The sequence below is a fragment of the Pelobates fuscus genome, chromosome 4 (assembly GCF_036172605.1).
Source record: "Pelobates fuscus isolate aPelFus1 chromosome 4, aPelFus1.pri, whole genome shotgun sequence".
Classification (NCBI taxonomy): domain Eukaryota; kingdom Metazoa; phylum Chordata; class Amphibia; order Anura; family Pelobatidae; genus Pelobates; species Pelobates fuscus.
In genome coordinates, this window is record NC_086320.1 from 67,028,558 (window position 1) to 67,046,864 (window position 18,307).

At 36.0% G+C, this 18,307-nt stretch overlaps 1 protein-coding gene across 1 annotated transcript in view; it reads right to left on the minus strand.

Annotated features, from left to right (window-relative positions):
• Window positions 1–583: 583 nt before the first annotated feature.
• Window positions 584–18,307, minus strand: part of LOC134608454 (Y+L amino acid transporter 2-like) — a 29,853-nt gene continuing 12,129 nt past the window's right edge. The window contains exons 2-10 of the mRNA XM_063451269.1: window positions 17,019–17,563; window positions 14,792–14,917; window positions 13,830–13,974; window positions 9,943–10,066; window positions 9,642–9,745; window positions 7,920–8,016; window positions 3,416–3,565; window positions 2,144–2,327; window positions 584–875 (exon numbers count right to left, since the gene is read on the minus strand). Coding sequence (XP_063307339.1) covers window positions 796–875; window positions 2,144–2,327; window positions 3,416–3,565; window positions 7,920–8,016; window positions 9,642–9,745; window positions 9,943–10,066; window positions 13,830–13,974; window positions 14,792–14,917; window positions 17,019–17,532 — 1,524 coding nt within the window. The 5' untranslated portion in view covers window positions 17,533–17,563 and the 3' untranslated portion in view covers window positions 584–795. The remainder of the gene's footprint in view (window positions 876–2,143; window positions 2,328–3,415; window positions 3,566–7,919; window positions 8,017–9,641; window positions 9,746–9,942; window positions 10,067–13,829; window positions 13,975–14,791; window positions 14,918–17,018; window positions 17,564–18,307) is intronic.

Here is an 18,307-nt window from a genome sequence, read left to right on the forward strand (position 1 = left end):
GTATAATAAACACAGGTTACTGGCTATGGGGGATAATGTATAATAAACACAGGTTACTGGCTATGGAGGATAATGTATAATAAACACAAACTAATCTAAATTGTATGCTGGCCAGGAGGCGGGAGGGTCTGGGAGGGAGGGTCTGCTGCTGATTGGCTGGAATGTGTCTGCTGACTGTGAGGTACAGGGTCAAAGGTTACTCAATGATGACCAATAGGGGGCGGACCGAACATCGCATATGTTCGCCATCCATGGCGAACGTGAACAAGCTATGTTTGCGTTCGCCATGACAAGCTATGTTCGCCAGGAACTATTCGCCAGCAAACCGTTCGGGACATCACTATTCATATGCACTAACAAATGGGGGCCTGTTTTTCTCTTTACAGTGATGGTATAAATGGAACCTAAACCTAATTAGTGGGGTATGCTTGTAAAAATGTGGCTAATAATATATTGTCATATAACTGTAGTCTGTATTGTATTTCCATTCTTATTGAAGACTCGCGTATCTCAAAAAATATTTCCCAAATGGTTCCTTTTTTTTTTTTTAGTAGTGTTTATAGAGATTTCTCCTTTAACAAAACAGTATATATTTTAATTCATAGACCATTGTTTGATGACAAAAAAAATATATATAAAATGCACATCTGAAATCTAGCAGAACCAAAATCAACAAACAAAAATAGAATTTAAACACAAGAACAAATGATTATTTACATAATCTGCAGTTTACAATGTTTCTGATCAAAATGAAAAGTTTACAAAACGGGACATGTGTCTGTCTGGCAACAGATCTTATCTTTTCTTTTCTATATCATCATCCAAATCTGTCAGGCAGCAGTTGCACACGATCTGTACATATTTTGTTAAGGATTCTAAAAAAAAAAATTAAACTTGTTACATTTTATATACAAGCTGTCTACGTGTATACCTATAACATTCCAAATCATTTTGAATAAAAATCAAAATAATTGTGTTTATCTTCTTTCTATATGCATCATATCTATCCATATTCTGTGCCTATTATTTATGTATTTTGTAATTACAATATTATTGCATTATTTAATAACAATATTAGAATAGTAGAGGATACAATTATGAATTAGCACAAGCTAGTTATTTTACATATACAGGCCTTGCATTCATTTCTCCACATCAGAGGTTCTATCTGATTTCACTTTCCCTGATGCAGGGAAATCTGTTTTTGAGCAGAATAGTTTCATAATTTACTGTGAATTAATTAGCAGGAGGGGACATGCTAAAGAATGTTGGAAATTCCTTTACAGTCAGTGCAAAACTAATGCACAGGTTTCATATTATGTTTGTTTTTAAAGCAAAGTGTACACACCCTACAATATATATATTTTTTTTCACAGTTTCAAGACATCAAAATATAAATTATCATTACTTTAATTTACTCTTTAAATTGCTGAAACCAAATGTGTGGTTTGGGATGCATGTTTTGATAATAGACAGTTGTACTAATTATGCACTTGCCTTTCTGTCTTATTTCACATTAAATATAAGGGTAGAAATTTAAGGTGTCACTTAGTATGAGGTGATTGGGCACCAAATGGCACTATACATTAGGTGAGAGCGTGTGATTGTGTTTAATGCTGGCTAGCTTAACACTCTTTGTAATATCCTATAGACTGTAAGCTCATTTGGCCCTCTTTAACATATGATTCCTGTAAGTTTTCTTGTAATTGTCCTATTTATAGTTAAATCCCCCCTCTCATAATATTGTAAAGCGCTACGGAATCTGTTGGCGCTATATAAATGGTGATAATAATAATAATAATAGTATAGAGAGAGTGTATGGGTCCTGTTAGAATCAGGTGGATGGGCACTGCCAAGATAGTTAGGATTTAATAAAATGATTATTGTATCATAGACTTGATAACTCCTTATCCTATATTTTAAAGGATTAAAGCAGGATATGGGTGCATTTATAATCCAGGATGTCTAGGTACATCCAAACTAATTCTTTCTTCCTCTTTTTTGATATTCAAAATATTCATATCGTAAGTATGTTGAAGGAATGGCAGGGATTATTGAGGGTACCCTGGACCCTCGAAATATTGGGGAGGTGTAATATTAAATTGCAACACAAGCATCATAGATCTGTAAGAATATTACTTACCACAAATCCAAGAGAAACATCGTGGTCTCTTTCCCACAGGTAAATAAACTCCAAGAAAATAAGCTGGTATTCCAGAGAGGGCAATCCCAATACCAATGATTGAATTAACTGTATCACTATAGAGAGGCACTATGACAAGAAAAAGACTGCAGAGGCAATACACCACTGGAAAGAAGAGACTGATCTACAAATAACAAAAATATATATTTTTTATAATTAGTTTCATTTGCATTGGCAATAACTATATATCTGTGTGAATATGGTAGAAGGGATTACAATGCATGTGGAATACATTTATATAAATGCATTTATATCGGCTCTAGATCATAGAAGAAACCTATAAGATATTATGTGAGATGTCCTGGCTTAAAGGGACACTTCACTGCCTAAGTAAGAGAGAACCCCCCACCCTGCTAAAAATGAAATAATTGCTTAGTAGATATACTCCCAATGAAAGCATGTATGCATTTATTTAGGGATTTTTAATTGGGGACATATATAAAAATTGCTTACATAATCTGCATTTCTTTTGTCTGCTGCATTGGCAAGCTCTCCCATTTTCTAATCCCTCCCAAACTTTCTGTGTCTGTCTAATCACAGTCTTCCCAATGCAGCTCAATTAGACGTTTTTGCAAGGCAGGTGCTCTGGGCAATTGCTGCCTCTTGAGTTTAGCTTCACTGAGCTAACCAAACCAGGAAGTAACAGGACCTGTTGTTTGATTGAAAAGTCGGGAGGGAGGGGTGAGCCCAGTATAATTTATAAAAGTGTAGATTTCTATTGAAATAGAAATCTGCACTTTTTGTAAATTTTAAAAAGAGGGCACATTCTTTACACATCCAACAATACAAGCATTAAATGCAGCAATTCTGGAGCAATGAGCTTAATAAAGATCAGTCACCATGGAAGCCATAGAATGTATACTCATGATTTACCCCTTTGCATCCAAAACACCACTTGCCTGGATAAAGCTCCACATATTTTTCATGGTGATCGGATCATGATTACTGGAAATGTATAGTTTATTATAGATTTTGTTTCCTATATTGTGCCCTTATCTATGGAGCTTTAAATAACCATTGGTAAGCTGCTTAAACACAGGTGTACATAAAACACTGGAACATCAAGTGAAATCAATCTGGCTTGGGATTTAAATGTGAGGTCATTTGTTTTATAATGAACATGGGATGGACATTCCCTTTAATGTTTCCCCCTATCTTTGTTTTTTTACTTGTTGAAATTGTTCTCCCATCAACAATACATGGGCTCATTACCTTAACTGGTCTCATTCGCTCAGGTTGAGTTATTCTCAAAACGATTAATCCAGCGACCGAAAGTCCCACGAACAGCCAATAACTGAAGCTGTAATAATTTATTAGTTGAAACACGTCTTCAACAAGGAGATAAATGATAGCCATTAGACCCTAAAAAACACAAATATAAAAGAAAAACCAAAGTATGACAAAAAAGGTAATCTTCAAACACTGAAGACCAAAAGCATTGGGCCATACAGAAGTAGCTTTTCAATACATTTGCTGATATCGTTTTGCCTGGGGAAAAGATTTTTACCTTTGCTAGTAGTATAGGTCAATGTTTTGGATCTTAAACATCCAGTTACCTTCATGCAGTATCAGCTGAGGCCACAGTTAGCACCACACCGACAGTGGGATCCAGAATGACAGATAATGTATGAGCATCGCTGAGAAATTTCTATCACCGCCTCCAGTCTCCATCATAAAAAAGTGATATCCCCAGGTATCTTGCATGTTTCTGGGAGACCCCCTCAGGGTCTGAAAAGACACTGAGGAGGACTCCATGCCTGCACCCTGCAGCAGGATCAGTGCTGAGCCAGCGGCCCAGCACCAATCTCTGTGTGAGAACAGGTGCAACATGAGAGTGAGCTCTCCCTATCTGTACTGTGTGAGCTGGGATATCCCTCTGCTAATGTCAGTAATGACATCAACAGAGGGAATCCGTTGAGAGGTGAGATTAATAGGTGGGATTAGGATCATAGGTAGGATTATGGGTTGGATTATGGGTTGGATTTTAGGTGGGATTATAGGTTGGATTATGGGTTGGACTAAGGGTTGGATTAGTGGGTGGATTGAGGGTTTGATTAAGGCTTGGATATACAGGATTAGGGTAAAGGATTTACATGTAGGGTATTATTGTACTCAAGAACAGTTGAAGAATACAAATATGGAGTGGTTGCAGTATTGGCATATGTGTGGTCTGTGAATTTCCCCAAAATACAAAATATGTGGGGGGGAAAAAAACACATAAAAATTAATATGACCTAGGTCTGTGATAAAACGGTTAACAGAAAAATGTCGAAATGCTCTTAGTTGCATAGCCTGGGGGAATGTACCTTCTAGAAATATGTACTTTTGTGTTTTGGATTCTGTGACTACAATGCAAGTAGTAATCTTGCCAAATTGTGCTAAATATTTGCTTTGAAACCATAATCCTCTCCTTTTTGTTGTATAACTATAAAACTGATTGAAATCCTAGACATATTGGGAATTTTAACAAACAGGAAGAAACAATGAATCTATGTTGAGTTAGTTTTTACTTGGTGTCCAGAAATTATCAAATATATAACTGAGAAAAAAAAATCCCCCCCCCACATTTTTTAAAATTTTTATTCCTATTTAATAGTGCGTTATGTATAAATATAGGGTATCAAAACAAAGCCTTATTTCTTTTTTTTTTTTTTTTTTTTATAAAAAAGATATCCAATATGTATGGCTGCACGTAAACAGAAAAGAGGAAATTGTGCTAGAATGAATGCGTGGCAAAAGTACCAAAAATGCCTTGGTCACAAACGTGTTGCATCACAAAAAATTGTTGGTCCTTAAGGGGTTAACCACTGATCACCAGATATATAAGGCATTAGACTACATTTATTATAGCTTATTTTAATCTATAGCTTGTTTTAATCAAAGTCACAGGTTTAAAACTGTACAACTTTTGTACATCTCTATTTTTTTATGCTTTCTACGTGTTATGTAGCATTACATTACCCAGAAATGATAACGCTGTAGAATTTATGGCTACTGAAAGAACCTTCAGCAGGAGGCTTGTTGTTCCAAGACAAGTAATGGTGATATGACTGGATGGTTCATATCATGAGTCAGCTTGTTGACCTAATACTACTTGTGCCAAGAGTTTTATTCAGGAATCAGGGTAAGCAAGCTTTAGTCAGTAAGATAGAAAGGGTACTAACATTGCTTGTATGTAAGGGGATTAACTAGGCCAAAGTGCATGTAACTCTAAGCCCATCCATCATTATCGTTTTTCTTTCTCCTTTGTAACTGTCCTCTTTGACATACACAAACATATTGATATAGTACAAATGCCTGTACCAGCTGTAGATTTGCTAATTTGTCTCCCCCAGGCCTATTTTAATTGCATGAAAATAACCTTTACACCCTCTTAGAAAGTTTTGCATGATCCATCATTTCTTTTGCCACAAGGGATATCAATCATTTACTGTTTGCAATGTACCAGAGTTACCAAAGAAGGAATAGTACACCACTGCTTCCATTTATTTCAGTACCTGTAACAATGTAACTCTGGAAGCAGAATCTTTATGAAATACTCATTTTGACTGTGTTGGAATATCACTAAAATTCCAACCCAGTCAAGAGTTGCAAGGAATTGGCTCTGTCTATGGAGGATCCTGTGGTCTCGCAAGATCCTCCGTAGACCTCAATGTTGTACTCACGCGCATGCTCCTGGAGGACTGGCCGTAGGAAGATGGCAACGCCCACGAGGGACAAGTTCAGGCGAACAAATCTCACCTTTAACTGCCCCCCAAGCCACCGGACCCACAGCCACAGACGCCTTTGCGAAAGTCCCCAGATGGTGACAGTGCCGCTTTAAAAGAAACATGCAGAAAGACAAACACATAATGCCCATAGTGCATATCAGTATGATTACGAGTTAGCAGCAATTTTTAAATATCTATAAGAAGAAACTCCCTTATGGATGGCATTGTTAATTGTACACTAGCTCGGTACTATTTAGAACTAATTTACACTGGGTATATCAATCCCTATGATACCATAGAGACAAATCTCTGTATCCAAGCAAGCAGAGAACAGTCATCATAGCCATTCTCTGAGGATCCTCTGACGTGTTTCATTAGAATTGGGGCTCCTGGGGTGTTTTGTACTTAGACTAATGATGATTTCTGACCAACAATTACTTTTTTCCTTCTTTGTCTAAACAACTGCAGTTCACCCTCTGATGGTATCACTGATGTAGGCATAGAACAGACCGAACAACTGAACATAAAGTATTAATTTGGGTATATCATACTTGCTGCTATATAATTACAGACCAGAGTACTGCAGGCAGAAGGCATTGCTGCCACCAACAGCAGGACGGTGGTCCAGGGAACCAGTGTCCAGACATGGCCGGAACTTGGGGAGCCGACTATCGGAGTGTGAGGGGGCCCAGGACCGGTGGGGGTTCCTGATCAGCCAAACTGGATTTCAGTGCTTTAGATGTTTAAAATGTGTATTTCGTAATTTTGGGCCCAAAAAAGAGGGGTCATCTTATACATGGGGGCTTCTTATACATGGAAAAATACAGTATGCTGTTTATCTCTCTTTGAGTTTTAAGCTGAGTATCCACTGTTACATTTACAGCTATTAAATGACACTTAGTATAATATTGCTACTTTGGCAAGAGTAATACAGTGGATGAGCAGAAGTGAACTACTATAAATAATAATCTTTCAGTACATTGGCATATATATATATATATATATATATATATATATATATATATAGAGAGAGAGAGAGAGAGAGAGAGAGAGAAAGAGAGAGAGAGAGAATATAACAGCTGGAATGTATGCCTATTTAACTTTTATCAGAAATAATTACTCCTTTTTATGTTCATTTACAGTGTACACAGTATTCTATTAAGACACATGCATGTATTCGTTTGCATTGTTTTGAACAATGGTGATACTTTTTACAATATCAAATGTATTATCTGTTCATTCTGATTGACTTCTTTCCATAGTGTTATATGAGTTTAATATTGTTTTAATTTTTAAGACTATTTTTAAGTATTTGACCAAAAATACAGTTCATAGTTTGGAAAATATATGACAATAAAATACATGATGTTTATTTCTAGTTTTGTGCATTTTTCTACTTTGGAGAGTCAAAAAAAGAGAATTGAATAGGTTCTCTAAGCCCCATAACCACTTCAGCTCATTGGCAAGGGGGCAATGGGAGGGGGAGGGGGGGGGAGGGGGCTGGAAAGGAAAGGGAGGAAGGAGGCTGCTGTCTTCCTGACAAATATGAAATATACTACTTAACTAGCTGATTTTATTATTATTGTATTCCAGTTATTGTTGTTTTAGTATACAACTTTAATATAAAATCAAGAAAGGGAGTGTGATGTGATAATGTGCTGGTTTGACCTCAAATTGCCATCATGTAGACAACTTTCCCCTGATTGTTCGATAGGTAATGGTACAGAAGGTAAGTGGAAGTTGTCCCAATAGTTTCTATGAAACTACTCCAGGCAGTATCATGAAGGAGCTTTCCTGGTGGCTACAGTCTGGTATCATTTAAGTGGGGAAATAAACCCATGAGTGTGAGTATTGAATGCACACACCTTTACAGCCATGGAAACAAATTCAATTTGTGGTAAATTATAGAGTTGGACATTTATAAACAAATCAATTGCTAATAAATAACAATTAATAATAATAATAATAATAATAATGTTGCATGTTCATTATTTGTTAATACTTACATTGAAGAGCAGAGCAGGCACTGGTGTGAAATTTTTCAAGTGGATCAAACTCAGACTTGTAGGGAGGTGTCCTTCCCTTGCTCCAACATAGAATAATCTACACATTTTAAACCACTTTGTTAACCATCGAAGATTGGGAAACAATGATCTTCTTCTCTATTTTTTTAACCTCAGCCCAAATGTATTAAAAATGCCTCCAAGGTTCTAATCTCAGCAAAGGTTCCTCCTTAACCCAACGTGGCTCTCTCCTTTATTCTCCTCACTGCTTTTCCCACCAACATATTCATCTTAATCACAATAAAAAATACTTTGATTGTACCATACAAATAATTAGGGGTTAAAGACAAGAACATAATTAAGAACCACAAGGCCCCGGTGCACAAATCAAAGAAGGACCCCCCTTTCTGAACCTAGGTTGCTCCCCCTTAAGCAATACACTTGAGTGGTGTGTGTGTGGTGGCTGGTGTAATTATGAAGGTGGTGGCTTGGTGTGATTCTGTTGGTTGGCAGAGTGTGATATGTATGTGTGTAGTTGGCAGAGTGTGATTGTATGTATGTGTGTAACTGTGTATGGGGTTTGGCTGCTGCATGGAGTGATTGGCCCTGCTTGGGATCACTTCCCTAGGCATGGCCATCCCATGTGCTGATGCTAACTTGCTGGCTTCAATGCATCCCATACTAACACAGTGACAGGGAGCAAGAGGACAACCTGTAACTCGTTCTATGACATTAGATCCTGTGTGCCACTGGCACACAGTCTAACGTTGAGAATTATATTGACAGATAGGGGATGGACCACATTTTCTAAAGAGCTTTAAATTAAAATGTATACATATGCTAGAATTTCTGCTAGCACAATGCACAGATGGAATTTAATGCTCTTTGTATATTTTGTGATTTACATACACTTTAATATAATACACATTAATTAATAATACATGCACCTGCTTATTTACAGGTGTGCGCACATATATAGATACATGCATACACAAATATATATGCATATTACTAGAAATTACATGAATTGAGTGATTGTTTTTTTAAACATTTTTATCCTTTAAAGCACACACTCTCACTCACCCATACACGTACTCATTGGTACACACACTGTTTAGCCAATACACATTTTCACTGACAGGCACAAACTCTCAGATACACATACGCTGACACACATACACTCACTAACAGTCACCCGCTCTCACTAATTTGACACACACTAACAGACCTTTTACTTACATTTTGTATTGTATTATGTTTAGTGTTTTATATTTAGAGGTACTGGTGTGTATTTATACATTCTGAGAAGACTAATAGGAATCTTTGTGTACCAATTTAAGGAAGACATTAGGGTAATTTAAGAATTTATATCCCCTTATTCCTATATTTGATTTTTTCACTGGCGTTGCTATTTGTTTGGGATAAGAGTGTGTGCTTTCCTGTATTAGTATGTGTGTTAGGGATAAATTGTTTGATTTTGCGTATGTTTCTGAGGGTGTAATTGTGTGTGTTTTGGAGGGTGTAATTATATGCATGTGTTCAAGGCATGCACAACACATTTCTTAGGGTGTTTACAAGGAAAGCTTTTCAATACGTTATTTCTTTTATTAAAAGTTCTCTACATGGGCCTAGTGCCCTCACCCGCTGTACTGCACAAGCACTGCCCCAAGTGTCACTATGGACAAACCTTCACTGGTGTGAAATACATGCCAGGCCACTTCTTACCTTGAAGCTGCAATTACTGATGAATTTAATCCTCCATAGCAAGACATTGCCACTGCTACTGGAATCAGCCATTTTGCATAACCCAGAACTTCATTACCAAAGCTCTATAAAAAATAAGAGAGACATTATATACACAATAGTAGCAGCTGCTTTGGATTAAAAATGATAATCTAGATCAGACATGTACTAAATTGGGCCTCTTGGTAGACAGGCAGACATATAGACAACCACGACAAATATCTAATAACATTATACTTAACATCATAAATGATATTTGTTGCATAGCAGTTTCATTACTTACCACAGCAACAGCATCGCTGGCAAGAACAGCTGGCATATCTAGGACTGCATAATATGCCACGTTAGTCAGCAGATAGATAACAGTAACAATAGGCATTGAAATTCCGATAGCTAGAGGAAGACTCCTACAAGAAGAAGAAAGAATTCAAAACTAGATACCGGTAACTCAATTATTTCTCAGAAAATACTGGTTCTTAATAGACTTGGAAAGTTGCTTAGGTTTGAACTGAGATTAGTCAGAATTTGGGGAGACTGGGCGATTGACTTCTCGACCTCTAAGCCAAGATGTTACCAAATCACGAACCAACCAAAATGTGCAATAGCCAAGCACATTTATTTTGCTTCATGATTCAGACTTCCGCTTGTGGTGGAAAAAAAGAGATGAATGATGGGGAAAAAAATCTAATATGTGCAATTGTTACGAATTTATTTGGGCAAATTGGCAAATAGAAAGCAGTACATTCATAAAGAGCATTCACAGTGGCATATATTTTTGGGATGAAAGCTCAACTAAGTATCATAATATAATGCAGTTTCACATAATATAAAACCTCTACACAAAAGCATATATTTGTAAAAAGTATACAATTTTTCACTAATGAACTTACTGGGCCCATGTCTATTTTTTCTACAAATAGTAGTTCCTATCTGGCATACCATTTGTTAAAGACAACAACTTATGATATTTAATATGGAAAATATTTAGTATTTTTTCTTGGCTATTTCATCACCAGTTTCTGTCGAATTTAAAGCTTTGTTTTGTTTTCACATCCATATTGAATTCTTATGGTGAATTGTATGGATGTTGTGAGTCCTCAAACGTCCTCAAGTCCATAGATTTGTATTCTGCTGTATCTCCTTAATATAGCAATATCCCATATGTATACATTTGCTGAGATATTGGAGAACTTATAGTATCTAAAGAGGTACAATCCGTAACTTTTAGAGTCATCGGAAAAAGAAAGTACAGCCTCTTTGAATTCTACTGTTTTACACATCAGAACATAATAACAATCATCTGTTCCTTAGCAGGTCTTAAAATTAGGTAAATACAACCTGAGATGAGCAACAACACGTGACATATTATACCGTGTCATGCTTTATTTAAAGGAACACTACAGGGTCAGGAACACAACCATGAACCTACAGTGCGAAATCCACCATTAAGGAGGCTTGCCCCGTTTAAAAGCATGAAATGCTTATCTTATTTCCAGCACCCGTCAGCCTATCGCTGGCTACCAGGCCAATAGGAAGGAACTGACGAGGAAGAGAGGACATTGGTTTAACGCAGACACAAATGTCCCCGTAAAATCATCATTCAGCTAAAGTTGTTTGGAGGCTGGGAATGTAGACATTCAGGCTACTTTTGGACAGCCTTATCGAGTGACCAGCAGTAACAAGTGCATATGTGCGCGTTCTTTAATGGTGGCCCGTTGGCTGAAATTAAAAGGCATAGTTATTACTGGGGGCAGCTGTCCCCACAATAGCTTGCATTGGGTGATCTCCACTAGTGAGACATCGAGAAATATCCCAGTTTTGCTGACTCTGGTAAATCCAATCAGTACTCTATACATATAATCAAGGCACTCTACCTTGTACGGTGTATCGTATACCCTGTTGCTGGGGTTCTTACAATCTCCAATTTTGTTAATCCCTTTAGGACAAGGGCTTAGGCAAATAAAATGATATCATAATGGTTACAGCACATCCTCCGTCATGTATAACTACTTAAAGATATTATTGCGATATTCAGGCATTGCTTTTAACTCTGTTAGGTTTTTGTCGATCTTGCCAAACAAAATTCCAAGAAGTTAAAATAATTATTGATAAATACTCTAATATATGACTATAGGGTTTGTTTGCATTGAGCCTTTTATTATGTAATTACGCACCATGATCAGAAATAAAAATTTTGATTTATATTTTTTATAGCTATAGTTCCAGTTATCTTTTTTGTAGGTTAAACTTTATACCAAAGAATAATTGAGAAATATGTTTCTAAGAACTTCTAAAATAAAAGCAGCAGCTACTTTGCAGACCTTTCCAAGAAGAAAGGACTAAAGCAGCGTGACGTGAAACTTCATCTGTCTAAATAAACAAATAACATGAAGCATCTTGATCCGTCTTTCTGGTTTGTTTGTGCTTAAAGCAACTTCGTAGCCACAACATTTATTGCATGAAAAATTGATTCATGGAAACTACCTATTTTTTTTGTGTTTTTTAAAACACTTGCTCTTTTGAATTTTTATCAAAGTAAAAGTAATAACTGAGGCCACGATTTAATATTTTTGGATATTATTATTTTATTATTTATTTAGCGCTATCAGATTCCGTAGCACTGTACAATGGGTATATTTTTCAAATTATTTAATATTGTTAGATAAACTTCTAAATGGATTTTTTTTAAACATTTTATAAACATTAAAATATAAAAAATATATTATTTATAACAATGTATCAATATATAAAAATATCAGAATATCAATGTTTTCCAAAATATTAAATTATTTCAAAAATATATTAAAAAATATTAAATTATTTGAGAAGCTTTTCCAAAAATGTTCAAATCAAGGCCCAATTTACTATGTATATTATTATCCACATTGACAGCAAACAACTGCAGCAATAAGCATCCATTATGCCTATGAGTAACTACTGGCTTTAGTGTGACATATATTAAATGTCTTTTATTAAAATCATTTAAAATTATCTACTTAGTAAGTATAAATATAGCCTAAACTGCTGTATTGATGGCATGTGAGAGGCATAGTGATAAAAACTGTAAAGGTAAAAAATAAATTAACTCCAATGACATTTGAGGAGCCGCAACTGGAAAAACACAATATAGAACTGAATGAAATGTGAAAAATGGCATTCTATTTTTTAAAAATTATTTGTGCATTAAACATCAAATGTTCATATAGCTATATTATATATTATACCACTGTGATAAATATAGTAAAAAAAAAATGTGCATTGAATATGTCACTCACAAACAAACAGTGTTAAAAGTAAACTGGCATGCAGTTTTACATTCCTGCACCCCATGGTCTTTTCATCATTATTGTATTATTTAATTAGCTACCTAATGATACAAATACCAATTAAGACCAAAATTAGTTCAATAAGCTTTCCAAAAGATTTGATATTTTTTTAAATATACGTTTAAAATATTTTTTCTATAAATTAAAATATGAAAATAATATATAATAAATAAAAAAATACACCAATGTGTAAAATATAACAACATATAACAAAATATTTTTCATAATATTCAATCATTTTGAAAATGTATTTAAAAATATTAAATAATTTGGAAAGCTTATTCAAAAATATCAAATCGGGGCCTATATAGGATTCTTTTTCTTTTTACAAAGAGCAAAATTAGAAAACTAATGGTGGAAATAGGGAGATTCAATGCTTTTATACCAGTAGCATTTGATTAGCAGAGCATGGCAGTTATGTTGTAGGTTTGCAATTATTGATCTGAGAAGAATCCGATTGGGCCAGATATCCCCATAATTGATCATCTAATGGTAGGTGCATTTTACTTCTGTAAGGAATCTTGAAGCTGGATTACTGAGAAGTTTAAACGTTTTGTTCTTTACAAAATAGGGCCCTTAGCCCAAACCTACTAAACTACACTGTAATTTTAAAAATAAATACATATATTTTTGACGTTAGAATGTTCCTTTAAAATATATTTTTTGGTTGTTTGGCAATTTTATTGGTCTATAAATACACCTCATTTAGATTTTTTTTACTTTTTCTTTGTTAATAATGAAATTAATATATTGTATATTTCTGAAGCCTTGAGTGTCTTTCCATGTATATTTTGTGATGACCATATTTTTTTATTCACATAAATACATCGATTCATACTCAGACCTTTTTGGATTCTTAATTTCTTCTGTGACAAAGTTTAATGTGTCCCATCCAGCATAAGAGTAGAGTGCAGAATAAAGAGCAAGTGCCACTGCCCCTGCTTTAGTGGTGGAACCTTCAAATGGAGCCTTTAGATTATGAGTCTGTCCTGGTAAAACACAAATATACAGTAGAAAATACCCTGCATCATCCAGCAGAAAACATTTAAACCACACTTCGTAACAATATACATAAAATGTGAATGAACATTTCACAAAATTAACAACATTGTTAATATTAAAATAAAATATGAGGATCACTACTCAGCCATTGCATGTTTATTAATTTGCCACTGAATATAAATATAAATTTCCACTGGATCCAGATCAGGTGGATACAAAGGAATGGAAAGCTCAGAGACAATCGAAGGACTCTACCGAATGTGACTAAGGGTTTTGCACATTCAGTGAGTATAATCTTATAATATTACACTATTGTTTTTTTTTTCTTTTAGATATATATTCTGCACATTACAAGGCTAAAACTAATTTCATCATGGGAGATTAACATGTGTACTGCAATACTTTTTGCTTAAACTACTTCCATAGACTCCTCAGAGACTCCTCAGTTTATGCTTTCCTGTGGTTACCTCCAAAGAGGCACCTATAATAGAAGGGTGGAGTTCTCAGCCATCTAAAATCTGGACTGAATTCCAAATCTACATAGAAAAAAAGGGAAAATTGGTGGCACACCTGGATTAACATAGAAGCTGAAGGTGCTAAAGCTCGAGGTCCATGCCCATGGAATAGGCCTGTTGATAAAAAAATGTTTTTACTATTCTTTATATGCAGAAATAATTAAATAATGTGCAGAGGGAATTAGGTATGGAAACTTAAGAGGGCTGTTTAATAGAAAATTTGCATAGACAAGTCAAAGAACATCATTAGCAGTATAATACAAGGAATTACAACAAAATATCAGCTTACCTTGTCCTAGTTTCACAAGTCCAACAGATATTATAACCAGAAGAGCAATGATCTTTCCATATGTGAACGCATCTTGTACTCTTGTTCCCCATTTTACATGAACACAATTAATAAATGTTAATGTACCTGATGAAGAAATATATATTTCGTCAAAAATAGGGCAGCTATATTGATTATATTAAATATATTAGCTTTAATACTAGTGTAGAAATAGTCTTTATTAGATTTTGAAAGTGATTACTGTGACAAAAGTGAGATAAGTTGCACTTGTGATGTAAGTGAACTGTATTACCGTATATACTCGAGTATAAGTCGACCCGAATATAAGTCGAGACCCCTAATTTTACCCCCAAAAAACTGGGAAAACGTATTGACTCGAGTATAAGACTAGGGTGGCAAATGCAGCAGCTACTCTAAATAAAATTATATCCCCCAAAAATTATATTAGTTGAATATTTATTTACAGTGTGTGTATATAATGAATGCAGTGTGTGTGTGTGTATGAGTGCATTGTGTGTGTGTATGAGTGCAGTGTGTGTGTGTATGAATGCAGTGTGTATGTGAGTGCAGTGTGTGTGTGTGTGAGTGCAGTGTGTGTGTGATGCAGAGTGTGTTTGTGTATGTGATGCAGAGTGTGTTTGTGTATGTGATGCAGAGCCTTGGTGGGGGGTGGGCATTTTTATTTTTATTTTTTTTAATTATTATTATTCTCATATTATTATTTTTTGTTTTATTAGTAATTTGTTTATTATTACTATTTTTATTATTAATATTTTATTTTATTATTTACATTTTGATTTTTTTCGTCCCCCCTCCCTGCTTCATACATGACAGGGAGGGGGGCTCTCACTCCCTGGTGGTCCAGTGGATGGGCTGTGTAGGAGGGGGCTGGCAGGAAGCGTTCACTTACCTTTCCTGCAGCTCCTGTCAGCTCCCTTCTCCTCCACGCCGGTCCGGTCAGCTCCCCTGTCAAGTCCCACTGTAAGTCTTGCGGCCGCGCGGAGCGTTGCCAGCTCTGACCCCGCGGCTTTCGCAAGACTTACACTGGAGGAGAAGGGAGCAGACCGGACTGGCGCGGAGGAGGAGGGAGCTGACAGGAGCTGCAGGAAAGGTAAGTAAACGCTTCCTGCCAGCCCCCAACAGCCCCTTGTCTGTATTATGGCAATGTAAGTTGCCATAATACAGACATTGACTCGAGTATAAGTCGAGTTGGGGTTTTTTAGCACAAAAAATGTGCTGAAAAACTCGACTTATTCTCGAGTATATACGGTATTTAGTATTTAACTTTTTTCACAAAGAAATATATTTTTGAATCTAAATGTACTTTGGTTGGTCATTTAAGTTATGGGTCAACTTTAGTCATTACTGAAAGTATGCTGAATGGCCTACTCCCAGGTATTTTTGAACAATCTGACTCCATGTATATTAATTTAGATCTCTAAAATGTTAGCATTACGTATAAACTGTATGTGGCAATAATCTCACGTACACTTAAAAAACAGATTTGTAGAGGAGTGTATATATAAATGTGTATATTTTCTGCTAGCCAGTTCTACATGTTACTCACCATTGCAAACCTCCTCTCATAATGAAACTACTAGGAATGGCCAAGGCAAAAGCACCCTCAGTCGCCTTGCCCCCTCCTCAATTACTTGCATAGCATCTGACATTTCCCAGCGTGTGGGACTAAGCCAGGGGTTGCATGATGCCTTGCCTAGACTCCCAAGGACTTCATAATATTTGTAGTCTCTACAACTAGGCCGCAAAGGTTAAGGAAATCAGAAAAGAAACAAAATGGATTTAGCCTTTTAGTTCCACATTTGCCTTTTTGCTAGCACAATGCAAAGATAAAATTGTACTGTACATCATTTAAAAGATAATCACAGTGAGTTTAGAAGTCCAACGCATCACAAATTACACTGTGACTACATTACTAATCTTGTTTGTGTGATCTATGAGCATAGACATGTAGGTTGAGGTGTAGAGAGAAACTAACTTGTGATCTCTCTCCTCTGTAAATCTATCAGCAGGAACTGGGAGGCAGACAAATTTAAAGTGGCAATTGAACAGAGCCTGTGCCCTGCAATTGGGTTAACCAACATATTTCTACATTTGTTTACACTGCCTGTTATATAGCAAATCCCCTGGTTTAGGCATACTCCTAAATAACATATATAATGTAAATGTGTGAATAAAAAAACATTCATTTTACTTAACACATACTTACAAATACAAGCAGCCGCAATCAATCGAACAGCTTCATATGGCGGTTGGCAAGATGGAAAAATTGGTTGTACTATATAATTAGCAAATGTAATTGCAATAATTGCCTGCGTAGTAGGTTCTATAATTAATAAAGATGACCACAGTCTGATGAAGGCAATAAACCCACCAAATGCTTCAAGTATATAAGCGTAGCTGGCCCCAGATTTCATGACTGATGTTCCCAGTTCTGCATAACATAATGCACCGAACATTGAAAATATTCCTCCAAGAGCCCAAATAATGAGTGAAAGTCCAAACGAGGTGCTATACATCAACACTCCTTTTGGGGAGACAAATATTCCAGATCCAATCATGTTTCCAACTATTAAAGAAACCCCATTAAACAATGTAATTTCTTGCTTCATCTTCATTGTGTCATTCTGATCTTTGACGGATCCTGTGCTGTCATTTGGGCAGGTGGTTTCAACATTTTTATCTTTTTGGTCAGAGCAACACAAAATCCATGGTAATGACATCTTCTGTGCTTCTTCTCACCACCTGTGGAATCTAAATAGCAAAGATTCAAAGACAGAGGAGTGTTTATGATTCTTCAAATATCAAGTATCTCCCTTGATGGCTGGACACTAGTCAATAGTTATTAACCCCCACCCAACCTCCCTAACCCCCCAAAAAATACAGATTAGTAATAATGGCCCTGTGGTCTTGTAGCACGTATTTTCTAGGTACATCATCTATCTAAGGGTACATCTGTCCATTTAGCCTACTCATGTTTGAAGGATTGATGTGAAACAGTTCAGTGGAATTATGAAAAATAATCTGTAAATGTTTTCATTGCTTGGGGGTGAAGCAACAACTAGTGATGTCCCGAACGGTAGTTCCTGGTGAACATAGCATGTTTGCGTTTGCCACGGATGGCGAACATATGCAATGTTCGGTCCGCCCCCTATTCATCATCATTGAGTAAACTTTGACCCTGTACCTCACAGTCAGCAGACACATTCAAGCCAATCAGCAGCAGACTCTCCCTCCCAGACCCTCCCACCTCCTAGACAGCATACAATTTATATTAATTCTGAAGCTGCATTCCTTTTTTGTTTATTATACATTATCCTCCATAGCCAGTAACCTGTGTTTATTATACATTATCCCCCCATAGCCAGTAACCTGTGTTTATTATACATTATCCCCCCATAGCCAGTAACCTGTGTTTATTATACATTCCCCCCCATAGCCAGTAACCTGTGCTTATTATACATTATCTCCCCCATAGCCAGCAACCTGTGTTTATTA